General features: G+C 44.1%; 1 protein-coding gene across 7 annotated transcripts in view; it reads right to left on the bottom strand.

The window, feature by feature from the left end:
- Positions 1-21,482, bottom strand: part of DIS3L2 (DIS3 like 3'-5' exoribonuclease 2) — a 361,340-nt gene that overhangs the window by 140,048 nt on the left and 199,810 nt on the right. For all 7 annotated transcript variants that reach the window (XM_070774057.1, XM_070774030.1, XM_070774044.1 and 4 more), the window contains one exon: positions 20,359-20,438. In XM_070774057.1, coding sequence (XP_070630158.1) covers positions 20,359-20,438 — 80 coding nt within the window. The remainder of the gene's footprint in view (positions 1-20,358; positions 20,439-21,482) is intronic.

The following is a 21,482-nucleotide window of genomic DNA, read 5'->3' as shown; positions in this document are numbered from 1 at the left end:
ACCCCATGGACTGCAGCACACCAGGCTCCTCTGTCCTTCACTGTCTCCTGGGATTTGCTCAAATTCATGTTCATTGAGTCAGTGATGCCATCTAACCATCTCATCTTCTGCTGTCCTCTTCCCCTTTTGCCTCCAATCTTTCCCAACATCAGTGTCTTTTCCAGTGAGTTGGGTCTTTTCCAATAAGTCCACTCTGCATCAGGTGGCCAAAGTATTGGGGCTTCAATGAATATTCTAATTGTCCTTCTAATGAATATTCAGGGTTTATTTCCTTTAGGATTGACTGCTTTGATATCCTTGCAGTCCAAGGGACTCTTAATAGTCTTTTCTAGCACCACAATTCGAAAGCATCAATTCTTCAATGCTCAGCCTTCTTTATGGTCCATCTCTCAGTTCTGTACATGACTACTGGAGAAACCATAGCTTTGACTATATGGACCTTGTCAGCAAAGTAACATCTCTGCTTTTTAATTGACTGTCTAGGTCTGTCATAGCTTTCCATTCAAGGAGCAAGTGTCTTTTAATTTCATGGCCACAGTTACCATCTGCAGTGATTTTGGAGCCCAAGAAAATAAAATCGGCCACCGTTTCCACTTTTTCCCCCTTCTATTTGCCACTAAGTGATGGGACCAGATGTCATGATCTTAGTTTTCTGAATGCTGAGCTTTAAGTCAGCTTTTTCAGTGTATGAGAGTTCTAATGTATCCATTAGATCCATGGATCCATCCATATTCCCATTATATTTGGTATTGTCAGCTCTAAAATTTGTCAACTATTCTTGTAGGAACATAGTATATCTTATTGTGGTTTTAATTTCCATTTCCCCTGTGGACTAATGATGTTAAGCATTTTTTCATATGTTTTTGGCACTGGCTATCTTCTTTTATAAAGTGTCTAACTCTACATATTCTCAATAAGAATCCTTTGCTCGATACACACACACACAAACATATATACACACACAAATATATGTAAAACAAACATTCTCTCCTCTGTGACTTGCCTTTTCATTATCTTAATGATGTCTTTTGATGAACAGTTCTTAAATTTAACAAAATCTAATTTACCACTCTTTTTGTTTGAAGTTAATGCTTTTTGTATCTCACGTAAATCTTTGCTAAGGTCATGAGGTTATTTTTCTATGTAATGTTCTAGAGAAGAGCTGACACTTCCAGAAGCATTAATGTTTACCTTTCATGCTATGAGTCACATGAAACTGATTTCTATGTATGGCACGAAGTCGGAGTCCAAGTTCATTTTTTTCCATATGGACAGTCAACTGATCCAGGTGGTGATGGACCCATCCTTTCCTCACTATGCTGCACCTTTGCTGCAAACCAGGTGATCATACACACGTGGGTCTGTGTCTGGATTCTCTATTCTGTTCTCACCTTGACTTCTGAACAGCAATTGAGTATTTATTATTTCAGCACAAGCTTACTAAAATTCTGCACCAATTTTAAACTTTCCATTTTTATACTAATGATAGTTTTCAGTGAGCACTTACTTTTTGTCTGGCACAGTTCTAAGTACCAAGGATTATCTCATTTAATCTTCTAGGCAATTTCCAATTGGGCATTATTATCCAAGTTTTACAGGCCTAGAGAGGTTAATTCTAATCTCTAGAATATGAACTGTGCTCTTCTTATTTTTTGGCCACACTATCTACCTTTGTGCAAAAGCATCAGTAACCTATGCAACTCTAGGCATTTATTGCTAAAACCTTTAAAGCTAGGTTGTGTTTTTGCAACAACAGGCACAAATGAAGTTTTGCTCCTTTAGCTTTTCATATACTCAGTATTTTGGAACTGCAGGACACTTGAGAAACTGCCCAGTCCAAACACATATATAGTTGGGGAAAGAGACTTCCAGAGAGATTGCAGATATGCCCCAACTTACGTGATGTAGTAGAGGCAACAATGAGACAAGAACCCAGCTCTGCTCCTATTTCAGTGCTCTTTTTGGGACCACAACTGCCTCTCATCAGGCAGTCAAGTGTGCTGGATCATGGAGGCTTCTTAGCTGGCCTCCAGGTTTACCCTGGTGCCAGGTCCTTGAGGATGCCTGAGTAGTGGGTGCCAGATTATCTTGGCTTTAATGAGCAAGGAAACTGGAACCAATCAGCAGAGCTGGAAGCAGATGAACAGGCCACAGTCCAAATTTGGTTTAACAAGGTGCACTGAGACATCCATGAAAAAAGAGAATTTCCAAAGCCCAGACCCCACAGGAATCAGGCAAGCAAGATTTGAATGGAACATAGGAATAAGACTTAGAGGGGTGGAGCTGCCTCTCCATTTAATCTTTCCACTTCGATTCTGTGTCCTCAAAACAGGAACTCATTGGCAAGCATCCCAGAAGCCCACTTCCATGCCAGAGGCTTTGCATGACTATTCAGTTACTTGGATTTTTTGAGTCAAGGTACAATTCAATTTAGAAATGACCATTCAACATGGACAGTTAAAACTGTTCACTCACCAGTGCCCTAAATGAACGGAGAAGACATGCACTTTCTTATGAGCTGATGGTTCTACAGAAATTTTCCATTTCTCTTCCCAGGTTCATTATCAAGAGCCATACTATGAAAATAGGATTTGTCTGTGATCAAGTACTTGGGTTGCCTGGATTTGCCTGAGGTCAGAATGACCTCTGACATAAATGATAGTAAGAGCAATAATCAGTGTTTCAAAACCAGGATTAGAAATTATTTCACATAGAAGAGGAGTGTAGGAGGAATAGTATTTGAAGTGCTGGGCATCATAAAGATGTCAGGGACAAAACCCAGAAATGGATCCAAGTAGAAAATGGCCTTAAAGTGCAATTTTTCTTTTCCAAAATCTGTGTTAAGAGTTTCAGGGGTTCTCTTCTAGAAAACAAGGAATGGATTTAGAACACCGTTTTTGATTAAGTGTTGCTGAGTCCTAACCACTGGACCACCAGGGAATTCCCATAAATCTTATTTTTAAACCACGTGTGGTATATATTTCCAATGGCTAATAAATGAAATTTTCCTAATTAAGTGTGAGTTGCCTCTTACAGTATAGTAATCAGTAGTTAGGAAGGACATCCCTTAGAAACATGGTACTTCAGGGTTCAGCTTGTTGAAGTGAATGAAACAGAGACAAGCATACATGACCAATGGGCTAAGAGAATATGAGCGACTGAATCTAAGGGCTTAAATTAAGGTACCTTGTCAGAGATGAAGTCAAATTCCAAGAGGCTATAGAAGGCCTGACACCCTGTTTAGACATTATCTTTTCTGATGAACTGATCCTTCTAATTATCATTTAGATACTTTCCTTACAATTAGTAATGTTTTCTATTTTAAGAGCTATTTGTCAGACATTATAAAAAAATATACTAGCTTTCTTTTGCTTAGTACCTTATTGAAAGCTTTCCTCATCTTTTTACATTTCATCTTTTCATCCTCATGTTTTAAGTGCGTAGTTATAAACAGCATATAGCTAGATTTATCCAGTCTAACAATCTTTGCTTTTTAACTGCAGTTAAATTTGATGTGCTTATTAATTTTTTGGTACTTTAATATGCGCTTTTTATATTTCCTGCACTCTCTACTACTTTGCAAGTTATTTACTGTATTTCTATTATTATTTAAAAGATAGTTGAAACATTTATGGAACATGAACACTATAAATATAATATATATGATATAAAATATAAAATAACACAGAAACTGAATATTTAAAATCATATGTTTATATGCTTCCAAGTCTGTTACAAAGTTAACAATAACATGGCAAAGTTTTTTCAAACAGTAATGACTTTTCGGAAAAGACCTTAATTTGACAATTAATAGTAACTCTAATACTATAAAATTGAAAATGAGATCTAATAGCAATGTTTGATATTTTGTTTCTACTTTTTAAGCTTTCCATTTTGGCAGGGCCAAAAGTAGAAACAGGAACTTCTATTATTCAAGTAAATGAATCCTACCTTTCACAACGACATGCATGAAAGGAACAGTAGAGTTGAGTTATTTGCTGTGTTTCTTTGGGGAGTAGAGGGAATGTCTACTGTTACAGTTATAATAGATAATTCTCATATTTTGGTTCAGTACTTGTACCGACAATTATGTTCCTATAGCAAGTCATCTTCTACCTTTCCTGATCTCCGAACCTTTGTGAGGCTAACCTTTATAGGCTCAAATTTTTACACTTTCTCCTTTTTCATTATAAGCACTTAAAGCTATAAAATCTCCTCTAAGTATTGCTTTAGCTGCATCATTCCATGTTTCATAACTTTTCTGTACATTCAGTTTCACTAGAACTTTATCTCTGGCAAATCTTTAAGGCTCTGGCTAAGAGTTAATTCTTCTGGAAAGACATGCTTATGATTCTGACTGATTTCTAGAAACACCATCCATCTGGTGCCATTTTAAACTAGACGCTTGGCTTGGAATTTTATGGACCATGCAGGGAGTATTAATTCAGGTCTGGAGCAAACTTTCTAGGTCACTAGATATTAGACGATACCACTAGCTCTGCTGGCACATACCTCTTTCTTCAGTTATCTGCTCCTGTTTCACTACTGGCTTCTAATGGCTGGCAAGCCCTTTATTGCCACCTTAGCCATACATTTCTAAAAGATGCATCATCTGAAAGAGTTTTTATTGAAGAAGAGTTTTTCAGGCTATCCACTCTATCATATTACTGGAAATGTAAAGTGAAAGAGTTAGTCACTCAATCATGTACAACTCTTTGTGACTCCCATGGACTGGAGCCTCTGGAGCCCAGGCATGAATACTGGAGAGTGCAGCCATTCCGTTCTCCAGGGGAATCTTCCTGACCCATACGTGATATAGTGTAAGAACTGAACCTGGGTCTAATGCATTGCCGGCGGGGTCTTTCCAGTCTGAGACACCAGGGAAGTCCACTGGAAATGTAAGTCCTATGCAAAATGTAGTGAATATATACATTTGTGTACTTTTTTCTGAGGAGAGACTGTGACTCTAAATATAGATTAAAACCACTAGCATACATTCTGTTTCAACCTTATGCAAATTAAAGTAGCAAATTTTATCTTATGTTTTACAGATCTCCAGGATAGAGGAAATTTTAAGATAACCATTTAAAGTTGATTTCCAGTCTTAAACTATAATTTAAAAAGATACATGCATCCCAGTGTTCACTGTAGCACTATTTACAATAGCCAAGCCATCAGACAGTTCAGTCGCTCAGTCGTGTCCGACTCTTTGCAACCCCATGAACCTCAGCACGCAGGCCTCCCTGTCCATCACCAACTCCCAGAGTTTACCCAAACCCATGTCCACTGAGTCAGTGATGTCATCCAACCATGCCATCCTCTTCATTCCCTTCTCCTCCTGCCCTCAATCTTTCCCAGCATCAGGGTCTTTTCAAATGAGTCAGCCCCTCGCATCAGGTGGCCAAAGTACTGGAGTTTCAGCTTCAACATCAGTCCTTCCAATGAACACCCAGGACTGATCTCCTTTAGGATGGACTGATTGGATCTCCTTGCAGTCCAAGGGACCCTCAAGAGTCTTCTCCAACACCACAGTTCAAAAGCATCAATTCTTCCGTGCTCAGCCTTCTTTATAGTTCAACTCTCACATCCATACATGACCACTGGAAAAAACATAGCCTTGACTAGACTACCTTTGTTGACAAAGTAATATCTCTGCTTTTCAGTATCCTGTTTAGTTTGGTCATAACCTTCCTTCCAAGGAGTAAGCATCTTTTAATTTCATGGCTGCAATCACCATCTACAGTGATTTTGGAGCCCAGAAAAATAAAGTCAGCCACTGTTTCCACTGTTTCCCCATCTATTTGCCATGAAGTGATGGGACTGGATGCCATGATCTTAGTTTTCTGAATGTTGAGCTTTAAGCCAATCTTTTCATCTTCTCTTTCACCTTAATCAAAAGGACAGATGAATAAAGAACATATGGTATGTGTGTGTGTACAAACATACACATACGTAATAGAATATTACTCAGGTGTAAAAAAGAATTTAGTTTTTTTAGAGATCCAACCAGTCAATCCTAAAGGAAATCAGTCCTGAATATTCATTGGAAGGACTGATGTTGAAGCTGAAACTCCAATACGTTGGCCACCTAATGCAAAGAACTGACTCATTGGAAAGGACCCTGAGGCTGGGAAAGACTGAATGAGATGGTTAGATGGCATCACCAACTCGATGGATATGAGTTTGAGTAAGCTCCGGGCATTGGTCAGACACAACTAAGCAACTGAACTGAACTGAATTGATAAAGAAGAATGGAATAATGCCATTTGCAACAACATGGATGGACACAGAGATTATCACACAAAGTGAAGTAAACCAGACAAACAGCATTATGATGTGGAATCTTGAAAAAAGATGCAAATGAACTTATTTACAAAACAGAAATAGACTCACAGACAAAGAAAACAAGCTTATAGTTACCAAAGAGAAAAGGAGGGAGAAAGCTCAACTTGGAGGTTGGGACTAACATATACACATTGCTATATATGAAAGAGATAAACAACAGGGACCTACTGTATAGGATAGGGAACTAAATGTGATATTTTGTAATAACCAATAAGGGAAAAGAATCTGAAAAGAAAACACACGTAAATATATATATAATATATATACTGCTGCTGCTAAGTCGCCTCAGTCATGTCCGACTCTGTGCGACCCCATAGACAGCAGCCCACCAGGCTCCCCCATCCCTGGGATTCTCCAGGCAAGAACACTGGAGTGGGTTGCCATTTCCTTCTCCAATGCATGAAAGCGAAAAGTGAAAGTGAAGTCGCTCAGTCATGTCCGACTCTTACCAAACCCATGCACTGCAGCCTACCAGGCTCCTCCATCCATGGGATTTTCCAGGCAAGAGTACTGGAGTGGGGTGCCATTGCCTTCTCCGATATATATATACTAAATATATAAAAATAATCATATCTATTATATGTATATAGAGATTATATACATATAAATGTATAACTAAATCATTGTGCTGTATACCTGAAACTAACATGACATTAGAAATCAGCTATACTTCAATAAGATAATTTTTTTAAAAAATTGATTCCCATTTTCAAAATGTCACCTGATTTCTACAACCTGGTATCACCTTGGCATTACCTCCATATACCAACCTAACCTCCAAACATTTCCAATGGAGGGAAATTAGACACAAATTTCTTCAATTTTTGAAGTCTAAACATACCAATAGCTTTGTTCGTAGTGATGCTTTCTAAGGCCCACTTGACTTCACGTTCTAGGATGTCTATCTCTAGGTGAGTGATCACACCATTGTGATTACCTTGGTCGTGAAGATCTTTTTTGTGCAGTTCTTCTGTGTATTCTTGCCGCCTCTTCTTAATATCTTCTGCTTCTGTTAGGTCCATACCATTTCTGTCCTTTATCGAGCCCATCTTTGTATGAAATGTTCCCTTGGTATCTCTAATATTCTTGAAGAGATCTCTAGTCTTTCCCATTCTGTTGTTTACCTCTATTTCTTTGCATTGATCGCTGAGGAAGGCTTTCTTATCTCTCCTTGCTATTCTGTGGAACTCTGCATTCAGATGGATATATTTTTCCTTTTCTCCTTTGCTTTTCGCTTCTCTTCTTTTCATAGCTATTTGTAAGGCTTCCTCAGACAGCCATTTTGCTTTTTTGCATTTCTTTTCCATGGGGATGGTCTTGATCCTTGTCTCCTGTACAATATCACGAACCTCCATCCATAGTTTATCAGCACTCTATCAGATCTAGTCCCTTAAATCTATTTCTCACTTCCACTTGAAAAATATCAATAACCTCAGATATGCAGATGACACCATCCTTATGGCAGAAAGTGAAGAGGAACTAAAAAGCCTCTTGATGAAAGTCAAAGAAGAGAGTGAAAAAGGTGGCTTAAAGCTCAACATTCAGAAAATGAAGATCATGGCATCCGGTCCCATCATTTCATGGCAAATAGATGGGGAAACAGTGGAAACAGTGTCAGACTTTATTTTTTTGGGTTCCAAAATCACTGCAGATGGTGATTGCAGCTATGAAATTAAAAGACGCTTACTCCTTGGAAGCAAAGTTATGGCCAACCCAGATAGTATACTGAAAAGCAGAGATATTACTTTGCCAACAAAGGTCCGTCTAGTCAAAGCTTTGGTTTTTCCCGTGGTCATGTATGGATGTGAGAGTTGGACTGTGAAGAAAGCTGAGCACCGAAGAATTGATGCTTTGGAACTGTGGTGTTGGAGAAGACTCTTGAGAGTCCCTTGGACTGCAAGGAGATTCAACCAGTCCATCCTAAAGGAGATCATTTCAATGTTGGGCAAAACTAACACAATATTGTAAAGTTTAAAAATAAAATAAAATTTTAAAAAAATAAAATGATGAATTTTTTGGTAAAAAAAAAAAATAAATAAATAAAGGAGATCAGTCCTGGGTGTTCTTTGGAAGGACTGATGTTGAAGCTGAAACTCCAATACTTTGGCTACCTGATGCGAAGAGCTGACTCATTTGAAAAGACCCTGATGCTGGGAAAGATTGAGGGCAGGAGGAGAAGGGGACGACAGAGGATGAGATGGCTGGATGGCATCACCGACTCAATGGACATGAGTTTGAGTGAACTCCAGGAGTTGGTGATGGACAGGGAGGCCTGGTGTGCTGAGGTTCATGGGGTCGCAAAGAGTTGGACACAACTGAGTGAATGAACTGAACTGAAACATACCATTAATTAAGATCTGTTACCAAAGGGACACTTGGATTTTTGTAATACCAACTTCCCATTTCTCCAAACTAACAGACGACCATATTGTCACTGCAGATGTGCTTGGCTGCTAAAAAGCCCTTTCTTAACTAGCAAGCCTGTTTGTCAAAATAATTAAAGGAAAAAAGTTCTGGCTTTTGTATCATAAACCAGTTTTGTTATTGTTGCTTTTCACTATCATGTTAAGGTTCATTCAGTAGGTAAATTTTATCAGAAAATTAGCACTCATTGAATTTGGAAATGGTAAGGATCAAACAAGAAGGAGATGGATAAAAATGACAAATAAAAGCAATAAACAAGTTACTATGGAAGCCTGCAGGTATGAAATGAGAAGAGTAGTACAGGCTATACAACAGACTCATGCAAGAAAATACTGGGGAAGAAGTGAGTCTCAGATATGCCAACTCTTAGAGGTACAGGGACAAATGTCATGGTCATGGATGTAATTCAGTGATCTTACACGATCACTGAGACATGATGAGATGGACTCAAAACCTTGACTGTGATGAGGGAAAGGAAAACCTAATTCTAAAGAAACAGACATCACAGGAGGACATGTGGTATAAGTTTATATGTCAGCTTTTAAGTATACAGGCAACCTACAAATAAGGGCTGAAGCATGATGGAAATAAAAAGGGCAAGACAAGAAACAGAAAAAGGGGAGAGAAAGATGAAAAGTCTGTAACAAGATGCTTAGGCTGACTAGATCAAGCAGTTTTCAAATGCAGGGTACCATGCATGATACTCAGGATACAGAGATGTCTGAGGAATGCCCTGCTTTTAGGAAACAAGCAAAAAGGAGAATTACATCCACAAGCCATGATGTTTATTGCATTAGGCACATGAAGACAATCTGCTAATAGAGTAGGAACAGTTCATTCTGCCAGGAGGAAAGGAAAGCTCCACAGAGGTTTCATCATGCTCTTGAATGAAATTCTGACACAGGAGTATCCAGGGAGGCCAGGCGTTCTAAGGGGAGGGCAGAGGGCAAGCGGGGTCCAGGATGCAGGGTAGAGTGCAGTAGACATGCAAAGCGAGGAGTGGCCAGATCCCATTAGGGTGTTGTGCATGTGTGTGTGTTGGGAGAAGTCTCATTAGGGTGTGTGTGTGTGTGCACGCGCACGTGTGTGTTGGGAGAAGTGGCACTTGGAGGTGGGGAAGGAGAGAAAGGAGGCTGGGTGCTAATCTTAAAGTAAAGGGCTTTGATAACAAAGCTCTGCCGAAAAACGTGGACTGTGCTATAGGAATGAGGAGGTTTTCAAGCAGAACAGTGACATGAGCTGGTATTTGCGTGTACATGAAGGAACACTAGCTGGGTAGCCAAGTGCAGGACGGACAGGGAGGAGGGGGAAGATTACTGACAAGGCCATGACAACAGTGCTGAGAGGAAAAGGAATTAACTGTGATTTCAGGATTCCCTTTTGAAAAAAAGCTTTGGTTGACTAGGTAGCAGGTGATGATGCCTTTATAAAAGCAGGGGACGGAGAAGAAACAGATTTAAGGGGAAGCAAGGTCCCAGTGCCCTTGCCCTGGTGCCCACCATGTCCTCCCTCGCAGCAAACCCCCAAATTTGGATCACTGCAACTTCTGCTCCCACATCTAAGAGGCTAGAGGAAATCAGCCAGGCTTGGCAGTATTCCAGCTCAGTCCAGGTAGCTGGGTGCAATGGGCTCCTGGTCAGCTCCCATCCAGCCGTTCTACTGTCCCCTGCTCCCCGCAGAGCCCCCACCCCTTCTGCCCTCAACAGGCCAGCCACTTCTTCTCATGACTGAAGTATTATCCTTTGTAAATACTCAGCAGGCATCCTACTCCTTATGTCCTGCTTCTCTGTCTCAAAAGGAGAGCTGTTCACCCTCCATCTCCATTACCATCTCCAGTCCTGTTTTCCACTCCCTTCTCTGCCACCTGCAGTCTGGCCTCCCCTCCTCAAAGTCCCTGGCATTAGTCTCATCAAGGTCGTCGGTGACCTGGTTGCCAAGCCCAGACTCTCCAGTTCTCTTCTACCTGACTTAACTCAGGCTTTCTGACTTTAGCCTCCTCTACCCACTCCCCTTCACCTCCAGTCTTCCTGGACTCATCTCCTGGTTAATTTTCCTCATCTTCCCAGGAGTCCAGCTAGGGTCCTTCTCTCTGCCTGTGACCTGTCCTGGGCCATCTCTCCCAGACCCATGCACTGATGACCCCATATCTCCATCTCCAGCCTTGGACAAGTGACTCCTTTCACGTGTCCTCTTGGTATTTCTATCTGAATGACTCTCAGACTGCAAACCCAACATGTGTTTGTCTGAACACACCGTCCTCCCCTCTAAAGTTGGCTCTTCTCAGTATTTCTTGTTGAACAGCTCAGTTCAGTTCAGTCGCTCAGTCATGTCCGACTCTTTGCAACCCCATGAACCGCAGCATGGCCTTCCTGTCCATCACCAACTCCCGGAGTTTACCCAAACCCATGTCCATTGAGTCAGTGATGCCATCCAACCGTCTCATCTTCTGTCATCCCCTTCTCCTCCTGCCCTCAATCTTTCCCAGCATCAGGGTCTTTTTAAATGAGTCAGCCCCTCGCATCAGGTGGCCAAAGTACTGGAGTTTCAGCTTCAACATCAGTCCTTCCAATGAACACCCAGGACTGATCTCCTTTAGGATGGACTGGTTGGATCTTCTTGCAGTTCAAGGGACTCTCAGGAGTCTTCTCCAACACCACAGTTCAAAAGCATTAATTCTTCGGCGCTCAGCTTTCTTTATAGTCCAACTCTCACATCCACACATGACCACTGGAAAAACCATAGCCTTGACTAGACAGACCTTTGTTGACAAAGTAGTATCTCTGCTTTTCAGTATGCTGTCTAGGTTGGTCATAACTTTCCTTCCAAAGAGTAAGCATCTTTTAATTTCATGGCTGCGATCACCATCTGCAGTGATTTGGAGCCCAGAAAAATAAAGTCAGCCACTGTTTCCCCATCTATTTGCCATGAAGTGATGGGACCAGATGCCATGATCTTAGTTTACTGAATGTTGAGCTTTAAGCCAACTTTTTCACTCTCCTCCTTCACTTTCATCAAGAGGCTCTTTAGTTCTTCTTCACTTTCTGCCATAAGGGTGGTGTCATCTGCATATCTGAGGTTATTGATATTTCTCCTGGCAATCTTGATTCCAGCTTGTGCCTCCTCCAGCCCGAGCGTTTCTCATGATGTACTCTGCATAGAAGTTAAATAAACAGGGTGACAATATACAGCCTTGACGTACTCCTTTCCCTATTTGGAACCAATCTGTTGTTCCATGTCCAGTTCTAACTGTTGCTTCCTGACCTGTGTACAGGTTTTTCAAGAGGCAGGTCAGGTGGTCTGGTATTCCCATCTCTTTCAGAATTTTCCACAGTTTATTGTGATCCACACAGTCAAAGGCTTTGGCATAGTCAATAAAGCAGAAATAGATGTTTTTCTGGAACTCTCTTGCTTTTTCGATGATCCAGCAGACATTGGCAATTTGATCTCTGGTTCCTCTGCCTTTTCTAAAACCAGCTTGAACATCTGGAACTTCACGGTTCATGTATTGCTGAAGCCTGGCGTGGAGAATTTTGAGCATTACTTTCCTAGCGTGTGAGATGAGTGCAATTGTGCAGTAGTTTGAGCATTCTTTAGCATTGCCTTTCTTTGGGATTGGAATGAAAACTGATTTTTTCCAGTCCTGTGGTCACTGCTGACTTTTCCAAATTTGCTGGCATACTGAGTGCACTACTTTCACAGCATCATCTTCCAGGATTTGAAATAGCTCAACTGGAATTCTGTCACCTCCACTAGCTTTGTTTGTAATGATGCTTCCTAAGGCCCACTTGACTTCACATTCCAGGATATCTGGCTCTAAGTGAGTGATCACACCATCATGATTATCTGGATTGTGAAGTTCTTTTTTGTACTTTTTGGTACTTCTTCTGTGTATTCTTGCCAAGTCTTCTTAATATCTTCTGCTTCTGTTAGGTCCCTACCATTTCTGTCCTTTATTGAGCCTATCTTTGTATGAAATGTTCCCTTGGTATCTCTAATTTTCTTGAAGAGATCTCTAGTGTTCCCCATTCTATTGTTTTCCTCTATTATGTTCCACCTACTGCCCAAGGCAGAAGCTTAGATGACATTCTAGATTCTTCTCCTACTTCCAGTATCAAAAGCTTACTAACTTGCTCATTCTACAAACACTGCCACGCGTGTCAACTATGTAACACACAGTACACAGGGCACTGAGGGTTCAACAGTGAACAACAGGACAGTCTTTTCTCTCGTAAAGCTCACCTCCAGGGGGACAGACCCACACAAGTACCTTAAGGAAAATCAACAAATGGGTGGGGAGCGAAGACTGTAGTGACAGGGTGGTCAGGAAGGGTTTCCTTCAGATGAAATTTGAGCAGAATTTAAGAGCAGTGAGAGATCTGGGAGAAGGGGATCCAGACAGAGGGAACAGGAAGTACACAAGTGCTGAGCTAGGAGCAGCCTGGCCCATCTGAAGGACAGCACCGAGGCCATGATGGCTGGAGGAGTTTGGGTGAGAAAGTGACTGCAGGAAAGGAGGGTGGAGGGGTGGTTAGAGCCAGAGACAGCAGCAGGTCCCGCTGAGGACTTGGAGGAGAGGTGGTTAGAGAGAGAGAGCAGTAGGTCCCAGTGAGGACTTTGGTTTTTATCCTCAGCAGGATGAGAAGTCTTGGAAAGGGTGGGGTAGGGGAACAACCTGATCAGATCTTCATTTTATAAGGACTGCCTTGGTTTCCATGAGTGGGAAGAAAAGGGCCGTCACGAGAGAGCACTTAAGAGGCTCCTGCAGCTGCCCCGATGTCACCCTTGGCTAGTGCCTCCCGCACTTCTGGCTCCGCAGCCTCTGCCTTGGTTGGGGCAACTGCCATCTCCCACCTGGACTATCTTAACCCCATGCTCCATCCTGACTCCTCACTGCTGCCAGAGCGAGCTCTCCAACCTGCAGGCTGGATCCTGAATCTCTCCTGCTTAAAGTTCTCTGCTTACCATTACACTTGGGATAAAACTCCCACTCTGGAAGAGAGCCTGCCAGCCCTCAGAGGCTCCTCCCACCCCACCACAGTTCAGCCATGCTGACTTCCGGTTCCTTTCCATACCAAAGTCTTTGTACTTCAGGGCCTCCACATGCTCTGTTCGCTTTGCTTGAAACGTTCTTTCTACCCACTCTTTTGTGTGGCTCACTCCGTTAATTCTTCAAATCTAGGTTTAAATACTACTGTCTGTCCCTCACACCACTCTCGCATCTCAACCATGGGCCATTCCCATACTTCTGGTTGACAGTTACTTGACATTGAACTGGGAAGGACAGGGAGCTTGTCAGGGCTTTTCCTCTGTTGTAGATCCAGCAGAAAGAGGAGCCCTTGCTCCTCAAATCACATTTCTCGTTTCTTGAATGGATGGATGATGTTGCTCTCCAACTTAAATGCTGTCTTCTCCATAAAGTCTAAACTTTCTAGCAGGACCTATGAAAGAATTGAGTCTCCTCCCTGCTTCATCTACAACCACCACCCTACTTGAACCTCACAGCCCAGAGAGTCCCAATTCTGTGTGTTTCCCTCCAAATTACCACGTGTCTGGCACCTGGGGCTCTTCACACAATCTTCCCTCTACCTGAGAACCCCCTCCCCTCTTGAGAGGTTATAAACATCAGCACAGGTACAGAGATTCACTGAGCACCTGCTCTGAGTCTTGCACTGCAAGGGGGTGGCTGGATGGTGAGAAGGTAGATAAGAAACAAGATAGTCAACAGCATGTCAGTGGGTGATGAGTGATGAGGAAAATAGTACAGCAAGGATGTTGGAGAGGGCTGAGGGGAGTGGAGAAATTAGAGGCAAGATGGCTAGGGAAGGTCTTTCTGAAGACAGCCACCTGTCTTGAATCAGCCACGCAGCTCTCCAAGGAAAGAGCAATCAAGCAGAGGGAACAGGGCACAAAGGCTGAGGCACGAGGAAGGAAGGGGACTGGAGTGGAAGTCCCACAGACTCCCATGAGGCAGACAGAGAAGGGGGAAGATAGAGAAGAGTTAAAGAGGACAACCAGAGAAAAAGAGTCCAATGACCAAGAGCAACTAGAGCCGCCAGAGCCCAAAGAAGAGTAGGTGAAAAGCAAAACAACGCACACGTTTACTGAACTGAAATCAGGCACAACCTGTGCCACTGAACTTTCTGGAGCCATGTAGCAAAGGGAATAAGAAAAAAGTGGGAGACTGGAGAGTGACTGCAGCAAGTACAGACGGTTCTTTGATGGGCAAGGGAACACAGCTGCTCCTGAGGCTGTAGGGGGCTGAGGAAGGTTTTACAGGATGGAGACTTAAGTTTGTGAGAGGAGGAAGCCAGACTAAAGGGAAACATGAAGGGGCCGTGGAGAGCGACTGGTGGGGTGAGATCTTTCTAGACGTGGGACTGAACCCAGGAATAGGGTCCAGTCCGGGTGCTAGGATTCGCCAGAACCCTGTGCTCATACCTTCAGGACTCCCATGCCCTCTTCCTTTCCAGCAGCAGACCCAGAGCCTTCAAGGCCACTCTCCACTCATTAAAATTATGACCCCCGCCCCCTTCTATGGCTCAGGTTCTCTGGCCTAAGCTTGGCACACAGCAGGGGCAGAGTCTTTCCAGCTCCTACTTCCTCACTGCCTCCAAGGGTGACAGGTCATGACAAGAACTCTCAGCAAGTGACACATGTAACCACATGGGTAGGACTTCTATGGAATTCTTACAGGCTCTCTCCTAGTGTCTTGTTCCTATTCCCTGAGTGAGAAGGGCTCCCAGGAACAGAGCTCCCGAGTCCTCCCTCCTCAGGGAAGGGAAAGCAAAAGCCAGATCACAGAGACAAAGTGGCAGGGAGACTGGTGTCCCCCTACAGCAGCGTAGGCACAGTGCTCTCCTAGGGTCCCTCAGGCAGGACGCCGTCCACTCACGGAGCACTTTCTCACACCTGGTCAGCTGGACGGTTCCTCCTTTCTGTGAGTTGGCCAGCTGCCCTCTGAGGGGGTGGAGAAAAGGCGCAGGTGGCTAAGTACCTAAGATGTGTGCTCGCTCCTTGGGCAAGATTTTCATGGTTCATGGATGAAAGCAGCGAGGAGGAGAGACAGGCAAGAGGGATGCGACTCTGGGAATCCAGCCAGGTGTTCATTCCATCAAGACTTCTGTTCAGTGATCGTCAAGGTGTGAATTCCCATTTCCAGAAAGCCTCAAGGATGAAGGGACTTGTTTATGTATTTATTCTTATTCATTTACTCACTCTTTTTCCTCCAATGGTTTTTAGTATATTCACAGAGTTGTATAACTAGTCATTTCAGAACATTTTCATCTCCCCCCAAAGAAACCCCAAACCCATTAGCAGTCAGTCCCAACCCCCCACTCCTTCCCCAGTCCTTCAGCTCTAAGATCTGGCAAGGCTGCTCCTGCCATGTTCAATGGCAGAGCACTCACTGCAGAATAAAACATTAGAGAAGCAAAGAGAGCCAGAGAAGCAGAGAACAGCAATTTCCTGTAGGATCTGTTGGGAGCCTGAATAAAAGTTGAATAAAAGTCCTGACTTGTCTGGCTGATGACTTCCTCTCTCAGAGACTAGAGCAAAGCAATAAGGCAGGTTTAACTGAATAAAATGGGTGGCTGGAACTGGCTGGAACAGAATCACCGTGCTCTGGCAGACACGGAGAAGTCCGAATACAGGCAGCCACCTACCTCAGAACTCACAGAGGCAGAAGTAATTCTGTGACAAGGGAAATGGGCTCAAATTTCATAAGCTACAGGACATAGAAAAATATACCGGATGCTCAGTTGAGAAGCTGTGGTTCGACATACAGGACAGCTGTTATATAGTATCTGAGGGCTGTCACATGAGAGACAAGATTTATTCTATAGGACCCCAAGGGCCACACATGAGACCAACAAGTGCAAAGTCACAGGAAGAAAGAGTATTTGAGATCATTACTGGGAAGGATTTCCCAATAGTCACACAATCTTAAGGCTGAATGGGCTGCCTGTCAGGTAGAGAGTTAAAAGTGCAATCTGGATATTCAATAAGCAGACGCTGGAGAAGTAATCTGAAAAGCAGAGGGTAGTGTGACAACTGTGACGTTCCCACACTTGACTGGTGAGGTCAACTGTGGGGTGTGCGGTGAGTGATCTGCTACAGCCATCAAACACTGCAGCATGTGATTTACTGGTTTTAGGTGCTGGGTTATCATTATGACACCAGTCTTTCTCATTTGCACTTTTAAATACTTTCTTGAGCTAAGCTGAAAGACTCCATGTTAAAGTTGGCGGGCTGGTAATGCTTGCGGGAATGATGCCCTCGAGTGTGTTCCTGGGGGCCTCGAGTGTGTTCATGGGGCCCTTGAGTGTGTTCACAGGCTGTAAGAAGTGGGGAACTACCAAGCGAGTTGACTAGCAGAATCTTTTCCAAGGCCGATATCCCTCAAAGGGAGAGGGCACCTCCTCCTCAGCCTCCCAACCTGACCAAAGCCTACTGGGGAGCAGGTGTCATAGCATTTCTGCAGGATTCATTGCAGACTGTAATGCCTAAACCTCATACCTATGGGAGAGATACTCGTAACAAGTCCTGGGGGGCCTCTGAACTCTACAGAAAGGGAGGGTAAGGACTAAATAAGTTACTTCGGACTGTGTGTTTCATTTTCACAGAAGAGTCATTCAGACGATTTCAATGGGACCAAAGGCAAGTTTAGCCTTTACGTTTTCTTTACATAAAAATGGTTGCAGATGATGAACATATGCCCAGAAAACATCACTTGCTTTTTGAAACATTAAACAGTTTTTCCTCTAAGCAAGAACTGACACGAACTGTTAACTAACGGAACCTGAACTTAGCCAACCTGTCCCCAATCCAAACTGGAATTGACTTTCACTTTTCATCCCCCTGGATAAATGGCCTTGGCAGAAACTGCTGTCACAAAGGCCAACTGTAGAAGTGCCACCAAAAAAATGCTTGACTACCCAACTCAGGTCTTTTCAGACTCTTCCCTGACTCCTTTCCATGTTCTTTTTCTGTTGCTCTGCCAAATGACCAGACGTTCCTTACTCCTCTGGCATGCAGGAGTAGTGAAGCAGATGGAAGGTATCTCATCACCTGGGATGGTGGCTACCGGGCAGCCTGTAATTTCTGGCACCTCATAATTTTTTTTATTACAAAATTTTTTCATTATAAAGCTATTATTACCACATTATGAAAATCTGGAAACTAGGGAAAAGGGAAAAATCACTTACAGTCCCATCATCCTAAGAAAATCACCCTTTGAGTTCTGCTGCATTATCTACTCATCTCCACGGCTCCCTGGATATGACGAGATGAACCACACACATTTAGCCCACCTGTCCCCCACCTCCTCTGCAGAGGATCTGCAGCAGGTTACAGGGAAACTCAAACACATGTCGTCAGGCAGAGATTCCATATAGACACGCTCTCTCTGAAACCAGCTTGTCCTCCTTGTTTCCCAGTTTCTACCATACAGATTCCACGTCCTCATCATCCAGGTTGGAACTTTTGCCCCATCTTGGATTCCCCTCCCTCCACTCCAACATCCACCCCATTGATCTTCTGTCATTACCGCTTTTTTCACAGCTGTCCTCCGCACCCCCATTAATAATAATGCCAGCATCTCCAGTCCGGGCTTCCCTGGTGGCTCAGATGGTAAAGAATCTGCCTGCAATGCAGGAGACCCAGGTTCGATCCCTGGGTCAGGAAGATACCCAGAGAAGGGAATGGCTACCCACCCAATTCTCCTCTGGAGAATTCCATGGACAGAGGAGCCTGGAGGGCTACAGTCCATGGGGTCGCAAAGAGTCAGACACGACTGAGCAACTAAGACTTCTCTCCTCTCCAGTCCAGGCGCTTCGATCTGTCTCTCTAACCAATCACAATGTTTCTCGGCTCCTATTTCCTGTCCTTTTCCTCTACCTTGCGCTGCTAAATGACTTCCCTCACTGGGACTGCTTTCCCTGAAGAGCAGTTTGAAAACAGTCGGTTTTCGATTGTCTGATGAAGCATATTCTTTGGAATACGTTGGAAATTTCTAAACATGTACAACTTGTCCCCAGTCAACCCTTCTGGCCCCATCTTTTACCATTTTCCTACACGAAGCCTCTGCTGATAACCTGGTGCCCTAGACAGGACACATAGCGTGTGGAGTGAGTGGGGGCAGGACACGCGCCTGCTCCCCAGTGTCCCTGCAAGGGGGATACCATGCGGGCCAGCTGAGACAGGGGAGATGGGGACCAGGCCCACCCTCCCACCATTAACTACAGAAGCGGCCAAAGTAAATGAAGCAACAGTTTCCAAGCATTTGGCTACAAATAGAGCAGGGCTATGAACCTGCAGAGAAAGGAAATACAGGAAGTGAGGTCCAGTGTCACTGGGCTTTCTCCCTGGGGACACTTTTCAGCTGCAGCTCAGGGGAGTGGACGTGAGTGTGAGAAAGCCCAAGCCTTTGCATGTAGCAAAGATTGCTCAGATACAAGAAACCAATGTGCTATTTGCTTTTTTAAGTAGACTGTTCTAACTTTGGACTGTAAAAATACGTAATTCGTCTGAAATTCCCATGAGACCTTTCCTCTCTCTTTATCCTTTCTCGTCCTTTGAGTGTTCTGTGGTTGAAAACACCAAGCAACATGGCCCAGAATCTCAAGGAGAACTCTTACTAGAAGAAGATGAGAGCATTTTTGGCAGTAGTATTTTCTGTCTCTCAGCTTTCCATCTACTGAGAGCCTCCCTGTCTATTATGGAGAAGAGACAACACACGAACCCATGGAGTTCTGGATATTAATAGAACATGTGAACATCTCTGCAGGGTTTGCAAAGACCAGGTCGCTGGGCCACCAACACTCTGCAGTATATTTAAGTCCCAAAGGTGGATACCATCAGGGGCAGGCCGGCGAAAGCCATACTGGAGAATGACTCATGCCACAGCAGTCACCAGACACCCTTTTCCCCACCCCAGAGCAGGGCAGGAGGCAGCTTGAGAAGCTGGAGCAGCACATGATGGTGGTTGGGGTGGGGGGCGTGAAGAAGCAGATAGCAGGGTTACTCTTCTCACACCTCACACACTTTCCCTTCCCGCTACTGTAGTTTTCAAATCCTACTTTTTCCTACCCATCTCTGTCCCCAAAGAAGGTTTCAAGAGCCACTAACAACTGCCTTCCACAGCCTACTGGGCAGGTTGAAGACCCTTGCTGAGCGGCACTGGCCCTGAGGGGCTTCCTCAGAGGGGCTGTCCTGCTACCCTGCTGGGCCTGGAATCACCACTATGTGTCGTTCAGTTCAGATGAAGAACTCCGTGCTTCTCCCAGGCAGGGCTCAGGGGCTTCTTCTTCTCTAACACGCCATGCCCACACTGGCACTTCCTGCAGGGCCAGGCCTGAAATCAGTTTTTCCGCCCTCCCTGCTGCCCCTTCTGAGGCCTGAGGAGGATCCCTTAAGAGAACATTTCTCATTCCCACCTCTCACCAAAGTCGGCTCAGGAGCACAGTCTTGAAGTCACATACTTGTGGAGGCTCCGTGGCCAGGGGCAAGTTCAGGGACAGAGCAAACCTAATCCTGCACATTACACTGTGCGCCCTTGCCTGCCACCCAGAGTGCACAGAAATCCCATCCTACCATCAGCGAGGGACTTGCAGGAGAGGGCGTCATCGAGGTCTCGGGCGGTTGACGGGTCAATGGTGAAGATACAGTCTTTTCTAGGAAAGATTGAAGACATAATTAGCAAGGCCACAAATAACCGAAACTTGACCCCACCGGAGAGCAGCTTTAAAGAACAGTTATTTTGCAAATGTATAAATAGTAGGCAAAGTAGGGAGGAACTTCTCTCTTGTCTCTCTGAGAAGGGGATCTTTAGTAAACTGTGAACTAGGGAGGCTAACAAGGCTCTGTACTGTCTCTGAGGGCCCTTCTCCTCTCTGTGGCCTGGCCCCTCTTTCTCTTTGATCCTGAGAAACAGGTGTGGGCACGTGGAGGTGAGTTAGCCTCTGGGAGTGAGGCTTCCCAGGAAGTCCATCTGAAGAGGGGCAAGTCCCTTTGGTAAATTAACTCTCTGATGGGCTGTCCTTTCTTCGCCTCCCTCTTTCTCGATGGCTGATGGGAGTCTGTCCTTCAAGGATTATATGAGCAAGATTTACTGAGTCTTCTCCGGCCTTGCAAAAGCAGGATGTGCCTAAGAATAAATGGCCTGACTCGTGACACAGGGATGAGCCCCAAGAGTAGGTTCTGTGAAAAGCTTTGGGCCCATTTAGTTGGCTGTGATGCAGTTCTACTTGGAAATGGCCCTAATAACAATTTTTTTTTCTCTTCAAATAATCGTATACTTCCCCCAAGCTCATACACTTAAGTACACCCCACGCCTATTTATCACCACAGTATCCCTGTGCACATCTCATTCCTAATCTGTGAAGCCCCTGGACAGTCTCATTTTGCTTTATAATTTCCCAAGTAACATGCCCCACCTAACCCAGCCCTTCCTACAATGTAAATATCTAATATTTGGGCAGTCTAGTTCCCCACACCGCCTGCCCCATCTACCCAGGCACTGGCCTGGAGGTTTGGGTATTTGGAAGAAACCACCCTCCCTTCCCCACAGGCAGGCTATTTGAGTCAGCACTCCCCACTCCCACTGGACTCTCCTCCAGAGGTAATGAGTGCATCCTGACAGGAAGTAATGCATGCCACCTGATGGGAAGTAATGAATGCATCCTGACAGGAAGTAACAAGTGTAACCTTATGGGAAG

Source organism: Bos indicus, chromosome 2, assembly GCF_029378745.1.
Source record: "Bos indicus isolate NIAB-ARS_2022 breed Sahiwal x Tharparkar chromosome 2, NIAB-ARS_B.indTharparkar_mat_pri_1.0, whole genome shotgun sequence".
Lineage (NCBI taxonomy): Eukaryota > Metazoa > Chordata > Mammalia > Artiodactyla > Bovidae > Bos > Bos indicus.
Note: the sequence above shows the minus strand (reverse complement) of the source record. Positions and strands in the feature narration are given on the sequence as shown.